We start from the raw sequence: 21,521 nt of genomic DNA, 5'->3' as shown, positions 1-21,521 counted from the left end.
TATCTGGTACTGGTTTCAATACTCTTCTGTTTCACTCTCTACCTGGTCCCTGTTCCTGTATGAGCCATAGTCATGATGTGAATGGCAAGAGTAGTGTCCAAAAATAATGTTAGGAGAGTCTCTGCACTGTCTCCCAATTTGACCATTTCTTTTTTCTCCCGAACTTTTTCTTTTTCCATTCTTTGAGATTCTCTGAGCACAAATAGGAGTCACCTTCCTGAACCCCCTTCACTGAAAGGCAGTGATTATTTTAAACTTGGAATGTTTTTTCTCAATATTTTGAACCCCTTTAAATAGCTATAAATTTGGAAGGAGGAACTTACAACTAACATTTTAACCTATCTACTACATTCTAATTTGATTCTGAATGATTTCCTTTTCTCTATACATGAATATTTATATATAGGATAGAGACCTAGGAGATGAATACGGATGGAAGCAGGTGCATGGAGATGTATTTAGACCTTCAAGTCACCCACTGATATTTTCCTCTCTCATTGGTTCTGGATGTCAGATATTTGCTGTATCTCTCATTGTTATTATTGTTGCAATGATAGAAGATTTATATACAGAGTAAGTGCTTGTACTTAATTTATTATTATTATTATTATTGTTTGTTCTTGAATAGTTTTAATCATTGGAACCTTTAACTCAATCATAATTAAATATTTGCTTGTTTCAGTTATCTTAGAATTTAAATATCATAAATGTCATTATGACAAATTAATGAACAATGATCTTCAGCTGTAAGTATGTATTTCTATTACATGCTAAGACTTAACCCAGGATTACTGAATATTTTGGTTGGTTTTCAAGGTTATGTTCCATTAGAATATGAATAGAGGTTACTTTCAATCCAGAGGCGTTTGCCAAAATAGGCATTTTTTCTGAAAATTGAACATCCAATTAGATTTTCATAAGAAGTACAAGGATTTCATAGTTACTAAATTAGTACTTCATATTTATGTCCAAAACTGGGAGATTCTACAGAATAGAAGAAAGCATTGTAAATAATAGTAAAAAGAGTGATGGAAAAGTCACATGAGGTTAGAAAAATAATTGGATGACTTCTTGGAAAAAAAAAGTTTTAGGCTATCTTTACATGGTTCTTGGTACATTTTTTCTTTACAGACAAAAACCATTTGCAAGAAATGCTTGATTTGTGGTCTTTGAATTATAAGAAAAAGTGTACATTTACAGAAGATCTCAAGTCCCTATTGAGTGGTCCCATAACCCTTTGCTCAGAGAGCCATGACCTCTATGAAGCAAACATGTTTTGGTGCCTGGGTGGTAGCAGTTGTAATTCAGGCATTTTAGATGCCGCCTCATAACATCCTCAATTAGAATAACACTTTTTTTCCATTTATATTTCATATCTCTATAACAGTTCATAATGCATTTTTTCTATATTTGAGGGTACTTGAAAAAATTAGTGGGAAAAGTTGGTATAAAAATAATATGAATTCTTCCTTGAACTTTTTGAGGACTCTCATATGCCTGGCATTTGGTGGACAAGCAATAAATTCTTGCTGAAAGAATTGCTTTTTAGTGTGTATTAAATATTTTACTGTGTACTAAATTGCTGTTTCTTCTGCTACACAATAAGTTCCTTGAGAGCTGGGTCTGAACTTATCTTTGAATTCTCAAAGTACCTATATAAAGAGCTTGCACATGGGAGGTACTCCATCAATCTTGTTTAACTGAATTGAATATGTATTAACCATAAAGCTATTTCTTTGTAGTTTCTGTTATGTTTCTTTAATATAACCTTTGCAATTCACTTACTACATAAGCCTTTAAAATCATTAACCAAAACCTAAACTTCAGAGTTTTGATGAGTAGTTCATATTTTAGGGTATAACATATTTCAGGTGAACTGAATCCCAAATATAAGAAGAGCATTTCAAATCTGCCAAGAAGTCATGCTTTGGATTAAACTCATCACTACTGAATTGACACTGACTATTTTATCATAGTCTTTTGAACCACTAGAGGGTAACCTCTTCTAGAATCCAAGTTTTCACTTTGTTTCTTTTCAAAATGTTAATGTTAGAATTTGCCAACTCATTTTTTAATGCAGAAGCTCTTCTACTTAAAGTCCTTCAACTTTTAGAAATAAGAAACCACTCTCTAATAGATGGTATTAGAAGGAAAGTCATGCGTTATTTTAGTCTGTCATTACTGTAAATGATTGTTCTATGTTGTATTTATTTGTAGGGAACATAATTAATTACTTATATGAGAAGTAGTAAAGCAGTAAGTATTATTATGATATAAAAGTGGCTAATATTATTGAGGTTCCAAATTAGATGCTTTATGTGCATTAGCTCCTTTAATCTTCACATCAGCCCTGTGAAGGGACTATTAATATCTCCATTCTACATATGAGAAAAGTAAAACTCAGAGAGGTTACATAATTTGACTGAGATCACACAGCTGTTACCAAAGGGTGTTAATAAACAAGGATTTGAACCTAGGCAATCTTACTCCAGAACTCTTCTCTTAAAATTTGCTGTGTTATGGAAATGAAAATAGTGATAATAACAAAGTAGTTATTGAAAAAATGAAAAATTTGCACATAAAATTAGGATGAATCACTCCAGAGTAGGAATGATTTTAAAGGATAAAGAGCAGATAATGTAACATGTGAAAATCACTTTGCCTCTGTGATCACTATAGCAATCAGAGAGGAAAAAATATTTTGACGGTGTAAGTAAAGGATCAGTATCAATTGATGTGTGGTATTAACTCTAAAGAAGACAGAGTTTGAGGAGGTAAAAGTAAACCTGGTAATGCTGCTGCTGCTGCTCTGAAACTTTTGGTGGAGAGTGGTAAGGTGATGGTCAGTGTAGGCAGAGCAGCCCCTTAGATGTTCCCCCTCCAGTCTTGGAGAGATGAATGAGGAGCACAGTTCCATGTCTTAGCAGATTTTTCAGTGTAGATGAACATGGTTTATTTAGGGGGTAAAATGCCTGTAGAATATTTATGAACAAAGAGGTGATATATCTGATTTTTAAAACTGTGACAAATGCTCACACTTTTATTTAATGGAATGGTCTCTGGAGGACTGCAGGCTTAAGTATCTGGTAGTCATTTTAGACTCTCATTCACATAGGAACCTTTTTGAAACCTTTTTGTTGATATTAGGAACTTCTGACTGGTCTTAGACTGAAAGCAGCCTTTCCATTTTCAGCATTGTTAGGCCTAAGTCAGCCTTAACACACACATTTATAAACAGAATGGATCAAATTTGTTAATAGTAGTCTGGAAGGAATAAATTAATATTTGCAGTTTCTAACTGGGTTCTTGAAAAAACAAATTTGGTTTTTAAAACTGATTAACTTTGAGACCCATGATCTTTTAAGCTTGGGAATGACAAATTCTTAACGTTGTATTTGTGTAGAGTGATGGAAATGAAATATTATAGTGTTTTCACTATTATGCATTCACTTTAAGAAAGTAAGCATAGGTGTTTGAGCAGAAGAGTGTGCTACATATTTACAGAGTAGTGGGTTGAAATATATAGTGGGTTAAATACATTTCTATATTATGCAAATGATTAATATTACATTTTAATATTTCTATTTGCAATTAGGCATTTAAAAAATATTTTTTCCAGTTTTACTCAACAGAAGGGTTGGTCTGAATTCTCTAAATATCATTTTTGGAGGAGGAGGTTAGGGATTGTAGGGACTGTCATTCTGAGTTGATTGTGGACTTACAGATTTTTTAAAAATCATTTTTGCCAGTATGGGGAAACAAAATAGGGAAAGACTCAGTGTTATACCATTTAAAATAATAGCATTTGGTACATATTATACTACTTCCATTTTATTTCTGTTAGCGGTCAAGGATCTTAAGCAGTAGAATCAAATTATAAAATAGAATGTTCTAGTCATTTTTCTTAACAGATGAATATTCTCTTCCATATGATGGGGTTGGTTTTCAGGACTGCAGAACAGCTTTGGTGTCAGCTTCTAAGGTTTTTGCCAGAGAAACTTGAAATATTTGTTTAGAATATACTATGAAATTTAACTTCAGATTAAAAAAAATTAGGATCATCATGGTACTATTTAAATGCAGTTTTAACTAAAAATTTATTCACTAGAGAACCTTTTGAAATCTTTTGCCGTCCAGTATGTGATATTTTTGTGTCTCTGTTAAATTTGTCTTTGAAATTAAACTAATATTGTGATAGACTATATGATGTTTCTCTAAATTGCTGATTTTAATTCATCATATATGTTGTTTTGCCCTTTCTAGGAGAGGATCAATGCTCAGTACAGCCATATTTGTCTATGCTGCTACATCTCCAGTGAATGGTTATTTTGGAGGAAGTCTGTATGCTAGACAAGGAGGTAACTTATGAGTTATCACTTTGTTTTTTTAATTATAGATGCTAATATTTTACTGAGGTATTTGGAATTTAAAATGGGCAGTATAGCCATTGTAAGATCCTGTTATCCCATATTATGTAATCTGAACCAAACCTGCTATGTGTTCTATCTTGTTTTTATGGAATCTTTGCATTTTATTTCCTAAAATTTTGAGTATTCAATAGATTACCTCCATTGTCCACTGGGAAATTAAGCGTGAGGAACATGTAGGACATTATATTTGAGATATTGATATTATTTTTGCTTTGAGGTACTTAGCTCCCTAGATGAACTCCATGTGATCCCTCCACATACACGAATATGAGGGTACTCCAAAAAGTTTGTGGAAAAATAGAATTAAAAGATAATATGAAACATTCCGTGAACTTTTTGAAGTACCCTCATATAAAGGTAGGTTTAATGGCCTATGGCTAAAGATTCTGGATGGTGGAAGGAGAATAGGAAGAAGGGCTGTTCAGTTCATTTCTGTTGACTCTTAAATATTTATCAAAGGACCCTTCACAAAGATTTCTGTTTTTCTGTGTCACAATCTCTTGCTAAGAGCACATCTTAAATACCCCTTTGCTCCTTTACTACTGTGACCTAGAAATGATGGGAATAATGCATGGATGATACAAGGGTATTTACTATTGGTGGTTCTTTCTGTGATGGCATCACGGGTCTGAAAGTTCCTTTGTGTTCTCTGTCATAATCTGGGGTCAGAAAAGTGCTGAAAGTAGTAGATTTGCATATTTTAGTTTATGAATGAAGGGTTGTTGAAAGACCTTAAAATTATATTCCCAAGGATAGAGACTTCCTACTGTGTTTTTTGCAGCCCATCCTAAGCAATGTCAGCATTAGGGAATCCTGCCTTCTGTTAGTAGACTAGAGAGACCTATAGGTTATAGAAAATTAGAATATAGGATCATTTAAAATTCCCTTAGGATATCCTGGTTTACCATTGCTTTTTTTTATTGGTCCTACTGTTACCAAGAACCCCAAAGGTCTGTTTGTTTGTGGCCCAGTAGCCAATAATTGAGCGACAAGTGTTGGTGTAAGGAAAGGTAGCCTTTAATCAGGAAGCTGGCAGCCTGGGGAAATGGTCGACTGTGTCTCAAAGACCATCTCTGCCTCTCCCAGGTTTGCCATAGGGTTTTGTAAGGGTCTGTGGTAGAAAGCTGATTCATGGCAACAGTGGGACGTGCAGACATGCTTGAGCATTTCAGATAATCATCAAGGAACTTACCGGGTGGGAGTTGACTGGTGTCATACTTCATTCTCCATGGGTTCATTTCCTGTTATTCTCAAATAAGATCAGGTTAGTAAGCTAGTAAAGAATGGCCATCAAGGTTAATAATTTTTCTCTAATTATTTGTGTACATTGTGAGAGCAATAGTCATTGTATTCTGGCAATTAGCTGCAGGCTATGTGGTTTGGGTTACAGGAGAGACCGAGTTTTTAAATTCAGACGTTTAACAAAAGAGTCACTTCTGTTTAGGCTCTTAAAATTCTTGACTTAATATGGTCTGTACTTTTAATATAGATAATTCTTTGGGTTGCCTCAGGGGGGAGTATCTTTATGGATTCCTCACTGTTTTAGTTAGGTGTTCAGTCTCTAAATTGTACCTCCAGGTATGGGAAGTGAGTCCTATCATGTAGGACTACATCCTAAGGAAATAAGGATTCCTAAGGTAGTTTCTGCTTTGAATCTGACCTGGAAACTAGTTAGGCTAAAAATTTCACAGTTTATTGCTCCCAAAAAAGTTTCCACGACAGAAACAGATTTATTTTAAACAGGAAATTTATTCATACTTGGGCATAAATCTGCTTTTAGTCTGATGGCAGAACACCCAGCCAAATTTTCCTTTACTTATTCTTGAAAGTTGACAGTGTTCAGGTCTAGGAGTACCAAATCTTAAGTATAATTTAAAGATATGTTCTAATTGATAGTGCCCTGAGGAGGTCTGATCATATCCTGATATTTTATCTGAACAATCCCTAAAAACCCAGTTAATGTAAAGGTCTACCCAGTGAATCAAGAATTCTTCAGAATTATCTTAGGATTTGAACTATAGTGAAGCTCAAGGTCTTCCCACTGTCCTCGGTGCCCTGAATGATGTTCTAGACCCAATTTAAAGCCAGGCTTAGCCTGAAACTTGACCAGAGCTTCCACGGCGTTGGGGAGCAGTAGGAATCACAACAACACAGATGCCTGGGCTACCAGTTGTACCTGGTGGAATGCACTTGGGATTCTTTTTGACTGTTAGAAGGAAAGGGAGAAATAGAGTTGGATAAGGAGTTTTATTAATACAAGTCTGAATCTGAGAAGATAATGGAAAGGGCAGGAAAAGGAAGTGCTAGGAAGGAAACAGAGGAACAAGTTCAGAATAAGAGAGTTTTTCAGGAGGAATGTTAAGATTTGGGGTAGTAGTTCTGTGAGACAGATGTTTAAAAATAACTTTATATAGAAGAAAACAAGTTAGGATATTGCTTGTTTTTCCTATAGTACTTTCTGTTTGGGTCTCTATTGCTTAGGATTGTGGGGTTGAATTTCAAATCTTTACATTTTGTTCCTAAGCTGAATGAAGATGTTTTCTGCCAGCATTGTACTTGCTTGTATGAGGGTTCTTCAAAAAGTTCATAGCAATATTCGCATTATCTTTCAATTCCATTTTCCTACATACTTTTTGAAGTACCCTCATACACTCTGCTATATTAGAAAGTTAGCTCCCTGTTGTTCTTCTGGTTGATATGATTTAACATTTTTGATTATATAGTTTAAAAGTTTCTTCCCTTGATTATTTAAATAATAAATGCTCAAATATAGAATTTTGGCAATACACAGAGGTACAAAGCAATAGTAAAACTTGCAAATCTATAGTTCTAAGTTCTGGAATAGAGCTCATGAAACACATTGTTTTTTCCTTTTCAAGTATAGAAAAACATTTAAATACATGTTTATAATCATAATTATGCAGCTAAGAATAAACTTACAGACCATCTAACCCAGTGGTTTTTTAAACTTTTTTCTTTTAAGTAGTATACCGCCTTTTCAAATGAAAGCTTACGTGAAATTCCAATGTGTGAAGCTGCTGAAAATGGAATTGTTCTGGTTGAAGTAGGGCTAGAGGATCTAGGATTTTCTTTCACCAGTGACTTCATGGGCATGCCATGAAGCTCCAGAACTCCTAGTAATTATTTGAAAATCTCTGACTAGGCCAACTTGTGACTCAGGGAGATTGAGTGGCTCACAAAGTTCACAGAAGTTCAGTGGCAGAACCAAGACAAACATCAGAATATTTTATTGCAGGTCATTGCTCTTTTCCAGTACACCCACTTCAAGAGCTATGTTTCCAATGCACATACTTGAAGAGTTGGACTGGTCTTTATTAGTTATTGTTTTGAAACAATTATTAGGATGTCAAATTTCATGGTCTTTATATTAAAATTTTAAATAAATAATTTGGTACTAAATAATTATATTTTAAACATTAATACATGCCTGTCTATGTAGCTCCAGTTTTCATAGTTTCCCTTTTTTTTTCAGGAAGGAGATGGATAAAGCAGATGTTTATTGGGGCATTTCTTATCCCAGCAATGGTGTGTGGCACTGCCTTCTTCATCAATTTTATAGCCATTTATTATCATGCTTCAAGAGCCATTCCTTTTGGAACAATGGTAAGTTGCTTGAATCTTACTTTTAACCTGAAAAATTATAAACATTCTGATATGAGGCCTGATCTTCCTGTGGGAACCAGTACTTTAGCTGTGTGGTTGTTTAAATTGCTGCTTTGCTGCTGTTTCCCTAGGGAAGGCTTTTTGTGCAGCTCAGGGTTTAATGGTTGATCTTATAGGTACTTCCAGCTCTCTAGAGACCTGGTGTATCTGTGTTCTGTAGAATCTCTGATCTAGGCCTGAGTTTTTTCTTCAAACTGCACCCCATGCAATTCTGCATTCCTGACCATTCTCCTCTGAGTGATCCTGTGCTGACTAGGGGGCAGTTCAGCTGTCCTTGCTGTGTCCCCGTGTTCTCCCAGTGTTCTCCCAGTGTTCCCATCTCGCCCACCGCCCATGCTCCAAACACTTCCCATGGGATGGGCCCTGCACTGGTCCCTTGCAATGACTCACCGGCCTCTGAATGGCTCCCTTTTTTCAGTTGTTCTGGCTCCTTGCTCCTGCGTGGGTCCATGAGAAACCTATTAGTGGTCTTGCTGTCCTGGGGGCCACCAAGGCCCTCTTATCTCCTGCTGCCTCCAAGTAACTCCATCTGAAGGGTACAGCTGCAGCTTCTGCCTGCTCCTGCTCCATGTGCTCATCAGCTGGAGCCTTAAAACATCTGCAGCCCAAAATGCTCAGAGCAGCTTTTTCTTTCTCTCATTGTAGTTTCTCCTGGCTTCATGAACTCCGTAGGTCTCTCCTTCTCTTACCCTGAGCTCCAACGGCCCCAGCTTGGCTGATGTTACATATTTATAGTTGTAAATTTGGTTGATTTGTGGGAGAGAGTGACGCTGGGTACTGTCTATTCTGCCATCTTGACTGGAACTCCCCTCTTTTCAGAAGGTTTTGAATTTGATATTGGTAAAAATTATATTTCAAAGTTGTTTTGTTTCACTAAAATTGTAAATTTTGCCACTTTGTAAATGGGGTTTTAAATGTTAAAACATTTAAATGTTTAAAATGTTATTCAGTATAATTTGCCTTTAGATAATCTTAATTATTAGAATATAATATTAAAATTTATGCTGAGCCAGAGAAGGTTTATAAAATTGATCTTAGTGATGGTAAAAGACTGTTGGTGCTTAGCAGGCTTCTTAATTTGCATGCTAAAGAAGGAATTCTGAGCACAGGGCATTCCACTAGCCTCAAGTTTTAATCAGGTGTGTGGTCTAGCATTTTTTTTTTTTTTTCCATTTAAAAGTGTAAAAACTTGTTTAGAATGTGAAATTTAAGAACTTGAGGTGAATGTTTGATCTAGCTGTCTGTTAAGTGTTTTTACCACTTAAATTTGCATTTTTAGTTGCTTAACTTGTTGATATTATGAAGAAAATGGTTATATGTTCTCATAAAATTTGTGGTTCTTAACCCTCAGTGCACATTGGAATCACTTGAGGATTTACAGCATTTTAATGCCCGGGGCTTCATCTCAAACCAGTATATCTGTCCTGCTTTAAACCTAGTATCTGATTTCAGTTCCTAGTATCTGGGGATGAATTTTTCAGATGAAAGGCTCTGAGATCATAGGCACCATGTGTCTGAGAAGCTAGGTGCCCCTGTTAACTGAATACCCTAGTTTGAAAATCAAAGTTTTCAGATTCTCCTGTATACTCTTCCTCAGGCCTTAGCTCTATCTCCCATTCCTTTGATCTCACAGACATTGAGCCTTTTCTCTGGGTGATCTTCACTCTAATGCTGTTTTATCAAAGTTTCCACAACTGAGGACTTAACCTGACCTTAGAAACTTTATAGCTTCTGCCTTGCCCTATAGAGGTACCAGAAAAATAGGTATTTAGCCCACGTGGGATCTGGAATTTGGTCAGAATACCACTGTTGTTACCAGGACTAGTCTGAGATAAGGTTGAAAGTGGATGAAGTTTGTCTTTGGATACCAACTTCTCTGCTCATGTGCACCTAATTACACATAAAGCCATTAAATCCATGTCAGATTAAGCTTGCCAAACAACAGTCAATCCTAGAAGCTTAATAAAGATAAAAGAAACATTGATAGAGGGTTGTAATGATATTCTGAACTATGTCTAGTGTCCCAGGTTTAAGGCATGTGCCTCCAGTCAAAAGAATGTTACAAGAAAATGTAAGAGATTGCTTAATGAAATTTGGGGTCAACAACTGTCTAAAGATGAATAGACCTGTTCCTGAAGTTGGAGTATTCTGGCAGAAGCACAATAGAGAATAGGAGAGAGTGTATTTGAAATTAGATTAATTCTGGGAATGTAAAAACTTTTTCTTTTGGGAATTTGTTCAAGAATGATTTATTTAGGTTTTATACTCAGAAGTTTGGATCCTATAAGAGATTCTTGGAAATGAGGAAGGATTTGCCCAAAATGTTCTGGAAACGGGTTTTGTTAAGGTATGAAGTTTCTTGTGGGCTGTAAATCTCGAATCCTAAATTTGATGTTATTGTAGCCTTTCAGGGGACGAAGAACCAAGTTGCAGAGTTTTAACACTCACAGAGGCAAGATAGCATGGGAACTAATCATCTTTCTACTGTAAACATTATTCAGCTCATCATGCTCTGATAATCCTTGACTTATCTTACTTTATGGTTTTCTCTTTCAGTGGGTAGAATAGTTGATGAAGGAGAAATAACAGGGGTCGTGGATGAGCCACGTTGTATCTGTCATCCTAAGAGAAGGGAATCTTGAACATCATCAGAAATATGCCATAGGTTTAGAAATCATATTTTACAAATATTTAGGGAAATGCTCTCCCACGACCCAAGTCTTGAGCCATAACTGGAAAAATAGCTTGAGAATTAGAGATTCTCAAAGATGAAATTCATGATATGTAATCAGGAATTACCACAGTGAGGAAAAAATGGAAACCAACATTAATGGATAGGTACTATGTGATAAAGACTAAAAAGTGGTGAGAAGAGTATAGTGTACCTAAGTGTTAAAAGAATAAGAAAGATCTGGAAAAACTAGTGTTAGAAAAACTTTATTACTTAAGCTGAACTGTTGACAAATAAGGCAAAAAAAAAAAAAAAGAATTTTGTGAAGATAGTTTCACAGCAAGATCAAAGCTTATTATGTGGGATCAGTGGTATAACAGAATAAAAGTAAAGTGGCTTCATTCTATTCTTCCTCTTTTTATTTTTTGACAAATAAAATAACCTTCAAACAAGAAAAGCAAGAGGAAAAGTTCCCTGAGAAGAGGAAAGTGAAGCCTAAAATAGCTAAGGCAGTTGATTGTACGGGAGTATGCAGCTACCTTAGCTTGAAAGTCTCTTTGCTCATCTAAATGGTTTTTTAGAGATACTGAGAAATCATACCAATAAGTAATGTTTGAGTAACTGTAAGAGGGCAAAAGTGTTGTAACTGGACACTGACAAATCTACTTTTCTGGGAAGAAAAAGAAGAAAGTGGTTCTACCTTACAGAATATGGTGAACTTGATGTTGATGCAGTACAAGATTTTAGAATGGGTTATTAAAATTTATTTTTTAAATGACAGGAGCCAATATGGATTCATGACAGCAAAAATGCTAGAACAACTTCATTTCTCCCTTGGTAGGTTTTAGTAGATTAGAAGAACAAAGGACTATATACAAAGTATTATATCTCGTTGAACAAGAAAGGGAAATGTGACCAGAATAAAAGTACAGCCAGGAAGTTGAGTAAGCAAACAGTTACAAGAAATAGAGTTAGAATAAATAGAGTAAGAGTGTTGGGATGTTACCCGTAGTATGTCAGATACTGTTGTTTAGTAGAATGTGACAGATACTCTTGACTCTCACCTATTCAAATGATTATTAATAACTTGGATAAAGATTTGGTGAATAGCATTGATTGATTTTCTAATCCAAAATCAGTCTTGCTTTCATTTGATAAACCCTCACTTTGTCATGACGTGTTATCCGTTTTATATATTGTTGGATTTCATTTGCTAAAATTTGTTGTTTTGGCATCTATATTTATGAGAGATATTGACTTGTAGTTTTCTTATAATGTCTTTTTTTCTGGTTTTGGTATCAAGATAATGCTAGCTTCATAGAATAAATTTTTCACTTCAAATTTAGTGTCTTCTACTATAGTACTGAAGTAACCCAAGAAACAGAATGGTGAGTTATGTATTAACATGTATTGACATTAGCTGGATGAAATAGTTAAGTTTCTTAGATGCATTAGTGTTTTGGTTAGCAATGTCCTGATTAGTAGGTCCAGTTGTTGAGATGCTTGAATTAAGGCTAAATAATTTTTATAAAGAGGCTAAATATATTTTTAAATAAAGTTATAAAATGTATGAATTAGAAGAGGGATGGTAGAAATCATCTACTATGAGCAGGTGTTAAAGAAATCCTAAAACATAATGGTTGACAAGAATGATATTTTTCCTGAGAATCACCTTACCTATATAAGCAATTGCTATCTATTACCCTAAAAAAAAAAATCTCTCCTTTAGCATTTCACAGTATCTCAACTTAGGTTGCCTTTTCCCTTTCTATCTCATTCACACAAAATATTTCCTAAAAGGCCAGTCTGGAAGCAAAGATAGACTATGTAATAACCACATTCTTGGTTTATGACTAAGATTGAGAAGGGTTGACCAGTTGGTAGATCTTTGGGGTATTAAGTACTAATAGGCAGTACTTGTTTCTAACTTTGTTGTTCTTGTTGTAAATAGGAAAGGCCCTGAACATGCACAGAAGTGTTTCCTCTCCCACTGCCGGCTTTTACTGTCCTTTGGTTCATGAACAGTAGCCAGGGAGCTAAGGGAGGACCCTGTATTGGTTTGATTTCCAGGGTTTTCAACAGTGTTTTAGACCAATAGTTTTTTAACTCTAAGCTGCTAAATTTCATTTTACAATGAAACCTTAATCTGGAAGCCCAATATAGAAAACAAATATTAGCATGATTCTATTAGTATAAAAATATTTTGTAAATTCAGTATTTTAACACTGTAAATTTATTGAGAACAATAAAGTTGTGATGAATACAAATCTAATACCAAGGAGTATGAATAACAAACCAGTTGTATCTTCTTCAGCAGCCAATGTATTTGGTTGAATATCAGTATTGAGAAAAATCCTGACTTCATGAATGAGTTAATTTCATGTGATTTTTTTTTCTTTTAACAATTTGCCTTGCAGTCTCAGACTATTCTGCAAGTAAACTCATCCAGGACTTGAACATAAAGGAGTAGGAAATTGGTTTCACAGTTTAATCACTACAATTTCTAACAAACTGCCCACATTTTTTTATCATGTATAAAAAAATCAGACAAGAAAAGGAAAAATGTTTAAACAAATTCTAGACAGTTAGTAATGTCTTTTCTTTTTTTACTTAGCAACCTGAGCATCTTTTTTTTTTATTGAAATATAATTGATTGTAAATATTTGTGGGGTACAGCATTGAATATCAGTACCTGTGGGCAATATGTGATGCTCTGATAATGTCTTAATGAGACAGTGTACAGGTTTCTTTATTGATTGTTGTTATGTACACAGAAGGCAAGATAGGTCCTCACTTTACCTGCCACTCAATTGCCTGTGACACGTGTGTGTTGTGGTAGTGCCTTTGCTTGTAGAACTTTTAGTGTGCAAATATGTGCAGGCCTGAATTGGGATGGGGAGAGAGGAGGCAGAACAAAAGACCAATGTAGCATTACAAACCTACCTAATCAATGATGCATTTACCACAAGTTCAAAAATATGCACAGAGGTAGCAGGAGAAACTTTATTCTGAGGTTTGCATGAAAATGAATTAACCTAGCTAAGGTATCCATAGCCAGTGTATTAATATTTGGTATAGAACTCATTTGAGTCTGTATATTTCTTATTACATTTAAACTTTTTTTAAAAAAAAATTATTTTCAAAAGGATATTCAAATCTATTGCTTGTGGAATTCCTAAAGCTCTTCAGAAGGACCTTAAGGTTCTGTGGAACAGTTTGAAACCCGTTCTTTTAGACCATGTGATTTCACGTAGGAATGTTTTCTTCAGTTTCTCTTTAATCCTTATTTGAAATTATAGTTTTGGTAAATTAAGGGGAAAATACACAGTCTTTATTACAATGTGTTAAGGTTTATGAGTCTTGTAGTAATTAAGAAAGCAATCAAAAGTAAAGATTGAGACAGCGCCCCCTATATGTATGAGACATATGTATAATTCACAAAATATTATATTTAAAATATCTTAAAAACACCTGTGGTCTTTCACATTTTATATATTCTTACTACACAGGCATAGATTGTTATAATTTATAGGTCTAAACTAAGACACAAATAAGTTAAATTTCTAAGTCTGATCCTTAAAATGGGCTTACAGAGCTCTTTTAACTGCCATATATTTATATAAGTTTTATCTGAAAGGAAGATGATGATACCCTTTGGCTTGTTTAAACACACACACATAGGATAGAATGAGGACACAGAGTTTTAACTAATGTTGCTTTTCTGCCCCATACTTCTTCATTTCTCTCAACTTCTTCACAATTTTCATTCATCTTTTCTCTCACTTTTCCTTTTTATTTATTAAAACCCCAAAATGTGTAGTTGAAAGAGATCTTAGAGGTGACTCAGTTCTACTCCATTTTATGGAAGTTCAGAGTGAAGTGATCTTAACTAGATGCTGGCCAGAAAAGAGCTCAAATATGTGTCCTGTATACCCAGATTTTATAAAGAAAAAATAACAAAAATAAATATCTTCCTAACTGGCCACTTTGGTTCTAGAAACTGGGTCTTCTCTATAATTTTAGACCTTGAATGGGTGGAAAATACTTGTGTTGTTTTAGTAATGACACATACACATAGAGATATTATTCTATTGTTAGGATTCCAAGGCAGTGTAGAATAGAAAAGTGAAGGGGTTTGAGGCTGGCAGATCTGAATTGAAATTTTAATCGGGCTACCTGATCGTGGGAAGTTACTTCGCCACTTTGAGTCTCATTTCTTCATCTGTAAAGTACGGGAATAACAAATGTGAAGCTCCTTGTGCATATTAGGACCTCAATAAAGTGTAGCCAAATAAATAAGCTGGTTATAATGATGAAAGATAAAGGATAGATCTACCAAAAGCATGACGGCTAAAAGTGAAAGGAGATAAAAGGATTATAATAGCAGATACAGTATGGAAGAATAGGAAAATGGGGAACTAAAGTGGATAGGGAACAGTTCAAATTCTATTTAGTTCAATCCTAGTATTTTTAAAGCAAATTATTTTCCTGTTTTCATTAGTGTATATCTTGCACAACTTTAGCCCATATTGAACTTAAACATTTTCTTTTATGATCAAATTGTGTTTTAATTTTTAAGTTTTCCTTTTATGTGTTTTTATTAACATGATTGTCCTCTGAGAGATCACACACATTTTTGTTTAATTTACAGGTGGCCGTTTGTTGCATCTGTTTTTTTGTTATTCTTCCTCTAAATCTTGTTGGTACAATACTTGGCCGAAATCTGTCAGGTCAGCCCAACTTTCCTTGTCGTGTCAATGCAGTGCCTCGCCCTATACCGGAGAAAAAATGGTAAAGAGAATGCTAAATTTTATGCAATTGTTTCTCACAATATATAAGTTCTTAAGGCTATTGTGTACATATAAGTTAAGAATTGTCATGTATTTATGAGAGTGACTATCTTAAGTTTGAGTTTAAGAATTTTTTCATTTTAATTTTTCCTTTAACCTACATTGTTAGGAGTAGTAGTAAATTATATCCTTATTTCACTTTCTGAATATTGGTGCTATTTACAGATAAGTCAGATTCTTTGATAAGAACACTAGTGTGTAGGGGTGGGTGGGAACTAAAGCTGCAACAGTTTTATTAAGCCTGCTGCCTTTTCTTGTAAATAAAGTTTTTTGGAACATAGCTTTGCTCATTTGTTTACATATTGTCTATGGCTCCTTTTACATTACAGCGTCAGGGTTGACAGGACAGTAGTTATGTCAAAGATTTTATCACCTGCAAAAATTGAAATATTTATTATCTGAACCTTTACAGAAAAAGTTTGCCAACCGCTGGCTTGTAATTTCACTTCCTTCCCAGACATTTTATTAGTCTAAATAATACTAACAAGACATTTATAGCCATGTGCATCTAACCAATTGAGAGATGAGTTAGGAAGAGACCAGTTATAATTTACTGACTTATACAAGTATTCTTCACTCTGGGATAGTATAGAATCTCTCAAATACATGTCTGTGGCATTTTATGCACAGAATGTGTTATTGAGGACCTCTCATGGATTCAAGATTAATCCTGACAAAGGATGACAAATATTTCTATTTAACAGTTGAATGGGTGCCCCTATTGTGATAGTATAAACATAGTTTACAGTTCATTTGACCAGTTAGCTTTTAAGTTATGATTTTTGGTGGATTTTTAATTTAAGATCTGTTTGTTTTTAAAAATTTTGAATGCCAAATAAGATGTCACCAATATTTTTATATTTCTAATATTTGTAATGCAAATTTGGACAAAGTGAACTCAGTATATATATTGCCTTTCAAAATAAGTAAAGTGAATATTAGTAGTGCCTTGTGCTGTTCTGCATTCGTTTTTTATTTTCCTAATTCTTAATAGCAGACAAAAATAGAGCATTATTACTGTACATTTATTATGTTTCCCATAATAAGAATAGTTGTGCAGTAGACTATATATATTTATAATGAGGTATATGTATTGAAAAGCCTCTATTCCTAGATATTTTATCACTTTATAAGTATAACTTACATGAGAGTACTTTTATGGAAATATTTGTATTATCTTTTAATTCTATTTTTCCATGAACTTTTTGAAGTACCCTCGTATTAAGGGCTTATACAAACAGGTAATAATTATTCACTGCCTTTTCTAGACATGGAGGCATGTAGACACTTATAGAAATGGAGGCTGAATAAAATAGTCTGTATAGTTTAGAGTGATCTGTTCTAGTCTTAGGAATTGGCCATGTTCTTTTCTTTCCTTAAGTGGTACTTATGATAGTCTTTGGCTAGAACTTTGTAGTACACTTTTTAAAGTCAATTATTGTTTTTCTAAGTCAATGTTAAACTATTAGGGCTGATTGATATCCTGATGTTTGCCTCTTTTCTGGGGAGAGTAAGGTTAAAGGAAAAGCATAGTTAGAAGTCACAAAAGCTTCTCTAAGTCACTAGGGCTTGTGAAGGAGAGGAGGGAACATGTGACCTTCCTCACCAGAGATGGGTGGCATTTAGCTGTAGAGAGGCTCATGTGTATCTTCACTTTTTTGGTATAATCACATGGTAACCAAAATCTGAATATTAGTTCTGGCTCTCATTGACTGTAACCTGGCAGATCACTTGTAACCTCTGCAGGACTGGCAGATCACTTGTAACCTCTGCAGGTCTTGGCTTCCTATAGAATGTGGGAAGAAGACTCTATAGATTAAATGATTTTTAAATTATTTTTGTCAGCTCTCAATTTTTTTATTTTCAATTTTTTAGTTTGCTCATTTAAGAGATACTAGTTGAGTATCTTTTTAGTGCCAGATACTGTGCTAGGCACTGGGAATAACTAATTGAATAGCTTCTGTCCACCAGGGTTTATAATCTAGTGCAGTCTGATAGATATAGATATAGATATGCTATAATATATATGTGTATATATATAATTAAACAGTTACAGTATAGTGTGGTAAGTGCTGTGGTATTGGCGGAAGGGCCCACCTCTTCCTGAGAGACTCAGGGAAGGGTTTAAAGGGAGAACACTTGAGCCAATGCTTGCTGCAAGAGAAGTATGAGACGAGAGAGGCACTGCAGGTGGAGAATTACTAATTGCAGTCAGTAAATATTTGTTGAGTGAATGAATGAAACTTGAATTTTTTTTTTTTTTTAATTTCTTTGGCCCCATTATAAATCAGAACTCATAATACTTCAATTACATAAGGAGAGATGGACCAAAGAGATGGCAAGCTCACTATTTGGGAAACATTATTTCAGACAGGGGTCTTAAGACTCTTATTTTCTCTCCCTTTGGTTTTCTGTAAGTAAATGCCTATAGAGTTCTTAGAAGTTATTGAGATGGTAGAACAGGAACAAACACTTAGAGTATTTCTTTAGTTCTGCTGTGGCAATAATTTGTGTTCCCCACATACTTATCTCAGCCATTAATTCTGGAAAGAAAATTGATTATAACTGACTAATTGGAAGTCCCATCTATGTATTGTACCTCTTTGGATTTTGGTCTTTCTTTTTACTGGTGTTTCTGTCTGTTAGAGATGATTTTTAAGTATCACGTGTTTTCTTGATACTTTAAAAAAAATCAGAATTTGTATAATATGGAAATCATATTAGAAGTTTACTGTTAATTTTAATGTTTTCCAGGTTTATGGAGCCTGCAGTTATTGTTTGCCTGGGAGGAATTTTACCTTTTGGCTCAATCTTTATCGAAATGTAAGTTTTGGTGATGTATTTATGTTTTGAGGGATTTGTTTATAGTAGGAGAGTTTAGGAGTTAGGGTATGTGTAGAATCATCAGATGGGAAGGCATCTAATGGAGTTAGTCTTTTAATTCCATGGCTTCCAAAAAGGGGTCGACATAGGCTATCTACAAGGAGTTGTCTGCTCTGTTCTCAAATATTCAGGTGAAGTTTATACTTTTTTGTATTATATTCTAGACCTCTCTCATCTAAAAGGAGATCTTAAAAATTAAAGTAATACATGCTTAAGAATGGTAGACCAGCCTTTGATCATATGTATAATGTAAGGAATTACTGGTCTTTTTTTTTTTTTTTTCCTATATAAAGATGACCGGTAAGGAGATCTTAACCCTTGGCTTGGTGTTGTCAGCGTCACAGTCAGCCAGTGAGCAAACCAGCCATCCCTATATAGGATCTGAACCCGTGGCCTTGGTGTTATCAGCACCGCACTCCCCCAAGTGAGCCACGGGCAGCCCTTACTGGTCTTAATTGTATCTTTTGAATATTTCTGAGGGTCCAAGGAGCTAGGTATACCATTATCTACTAGTCAGTCTAGACCCTGACATCTTTTGATGCGTAGTCATTCCTAGGTTACTTCCATAGAGACCCACAGCAGTGCTGGGAAGTGTGTGTGTGTATGTTTGGGAATGGGATTTGTGCCACCTTGTGCCCACTTACCATGTTTCATATCTGCATCTGTCATTACCACTGCAAAATATAAGCCTTTCTTTTCTCAACCTGTGTCCCAATGTTCCTTGATGGGAATGCTCTGGTTATTTTAGCCAAGACAGTTCTTTGTATGGGATTTTCTCAAGTACTGCAGTCATAAAGCCCTGTCCTGCCCACTAAATGTAAGTCATTGTGACCTCTCAAAATACCCTTACACCTTTCCAGATGCCCCACTGCTGATTCTCTCTTGTGAGGTAGAAGCCTCCTTAACAGACATGATTGGATTTGGTAGTTGATTAACTGAAAAAATTGGCTCATGTAAGGGAATTATTTAAAAAGTTACATATATAACATTTTAATTTAAAACAACTAAATGTGCATCCTTCATTGTTTGTTTGTTTAAATATAGAGCCAAGGTCTTGTCTTGGATTTGTATCTACTGGTTGAAATTTCCATCACTTTTCCTTTGACATTCATAATACAGCTTCTGTGTTTTGTAACTCTCTTAAATTGGAGCAAGAACATAAAAACCTGTCTAAAGCATTCAAATGCAGAATCCTTCTAGATTTGTACATTTGTCCCCCAGTCTTTTATAGCCATCTCACCCACACCTAATTTTATAGCATTTTTTTTAGTGACTCGCCTTTTAAATCTTTCCAATGCATTCAACATAATTTTCATAGAAACTACACTTTCTTTTTGCTGTCATATATTTCTTTATATAACATTTAATTTAGTCTAATTCAGTAATTTAGTCTAATTACATTAACAAGTACAATTGACAAAAATAGATATGGGCCAACTCCTGGTCGTCACCTACCAGCTGCAAGTGTGCTGTGGGCATTAGTCAGTACCTTAGAGAGGGATTGGAGTATGTGTCACTAACTCATGGTTTAATAAAGCAAGTTCAAGGAATTCTTATATAGTTCCAGTCTGATAGTGCTTTGTATCAGCACCCTGACTTGACCTCTGACCATTTTTTCCCTCCTACCCCTGTCTCCAGTGCTTCTGGTTCATATCTCTTCCTGCTTTCTTAAGGTACTCTGTTAAATTAGATAACATGTCTGCTGTTTCTTTAACTTTTCCTCTGTTTTGACCACTCGCAAACCCATTCTCCTCCTAGTAGCAGTGATCTTCAGGTATCAGTCTGATCAAGTCACTTCTTTGCTATAAAGACTTCTCATTTTTATTGAGGTGAGGTCTCCATTCCATAACATGGCCAGTAAGGACCTTTATAATGTAGGAACTGTCCCTGTTCACTTCTCCGACTTTATCTCTTGGCCCCTTCATTTTAAGTTCTAGCCGTATCGAATTACTTTGAGTTTCTCAGAATGCACTCCATTCCCTATTTGCGAACCTTTGCTTTTGCTGTTCCTGTACCTGGAATATTCTTCTACCTCCTGCATTCCCCACATATCTTACCTGATTCTTCTCACTACCTCTCCTCCCCCCATCCCCTAGTCCTACCCAGCCAAAATGGGAAGAGTCCCCTCTTATGTGCTCTGGTATAGCACGTATCACAGTGTGTCATGATCCTTTCCTGGTGTTTCCCCACTAGCCAGTAATCTCCTTGAGGGTAGAGACTTTGTTGTCTTCACAGTTCTATGAGAGTACTTCGAAAAGTTTATGGAAAGATTCGTATTATCTTTTAATTCTGTTTTTTCATGAACATTTTGATGTACCTTCATATTCTCATTGCTTTCCTGATATGTGATAGGGGCTCTGTAAATTTGTTGAAAGAATGAATGACAAATAAACGAACTCACAAACAGAAGAGAATAAGAAAAAAGAATAGAGAATAAAAGGCCCTTTTCTAATTCAACAATGACTTGGGTAATGGATTTAGAGTGAAGTGTCTTTCTTATGAAAAGTCTTAATGCCTTTTTCCTCACTGTCCTCTGAAGACAGCATGAACCTTCTTTAGGTTTTCTTTTCCTAGTTTTATACATTACTCTACCAAACTTATTTTACTATTTAATAGGGTGTTTTATAAAATATAAGATACATTGCTTGAATGGTGTTGCATCTACAAAAAAGTGAAAGAAGGAGGGAATTGATATTATTTTAAAATATGGATATTTAGCTTTTTGTTGTTCTTTTTCACATTTTACTCCTTTAAGCTTCTAATTTATTCAGTTGACTTAGAGGTGAATGTCCTACTGATGAATCTGTTCTTGAAAGATTATCCAAGCAAATAGTTTTGAGAGAATTTTAGAGTATTTAATAGATGAGAAAGGGTAAGGGAAACTGTTGGAAGTTACTTGAAAGAAAAATAGTGAGATTTAAGTGAGGCAGAAGTGAGGACTGGGATGTAATTGAGGCTAACTTAGCAAGAGCAAAGTGATCTTCAAGAATAAAGAATAGAAAC

At 34.9% G+C, this 21,521-nt stretch overlaps 1 protein-coding gene across 1 annotated transcript in view; it reads left to right on the top strand.

The window, feature by feature from the left end:
• Positions 1-21,521, top strand: part of TM9SF3 (transmembrane 9 superfamily member 3) — a 63,563-nt gene that overhangs the window by 34,874 nt on the left and 7,168 nt on the right. The window contains exons 7-11 of the mRNA XM_063102845.1: positions 407-573; positions 4,264-4,358; positions 7,924-8,054; positions 15,437-15,576; positions 18,390-18,458. Of these exons, the coding sequence (XP_062958915.1) occupies positions 407-573; positions 4,264-4,358; positions 7,924-8,054; positions 15,437-15,576; positions 18,390-18,458 (602 nt within the window). The remainder of the gene's footprint in view (positions 1-406; positions 574-4,263; positions 4,359-7,923; positions 8,055-15,436; positions 15,577-18,389; positions 18,459-21,521) is intronic.

This window comes from Cynocephalus volans, chromosome 7 (genome assembly GCF_027409185.1).
Source record: "Cynocephalus volans isolate mCynVol1 chromosome 7, mCynVol1.pri, whole genome shotgun sequence".
Lineage (NCBI taxonomy): Eukaryota > Metazoa > Chordata > Mammalia > Dermoptera > Cynocephalidae > Cynocephalus > Cynocephalus volans.
The sequence above is the reverse complement of the archived record's forward strand: the minus strand, read 5'-3'. Positions and strand labels throughout refer to the sequence as shown.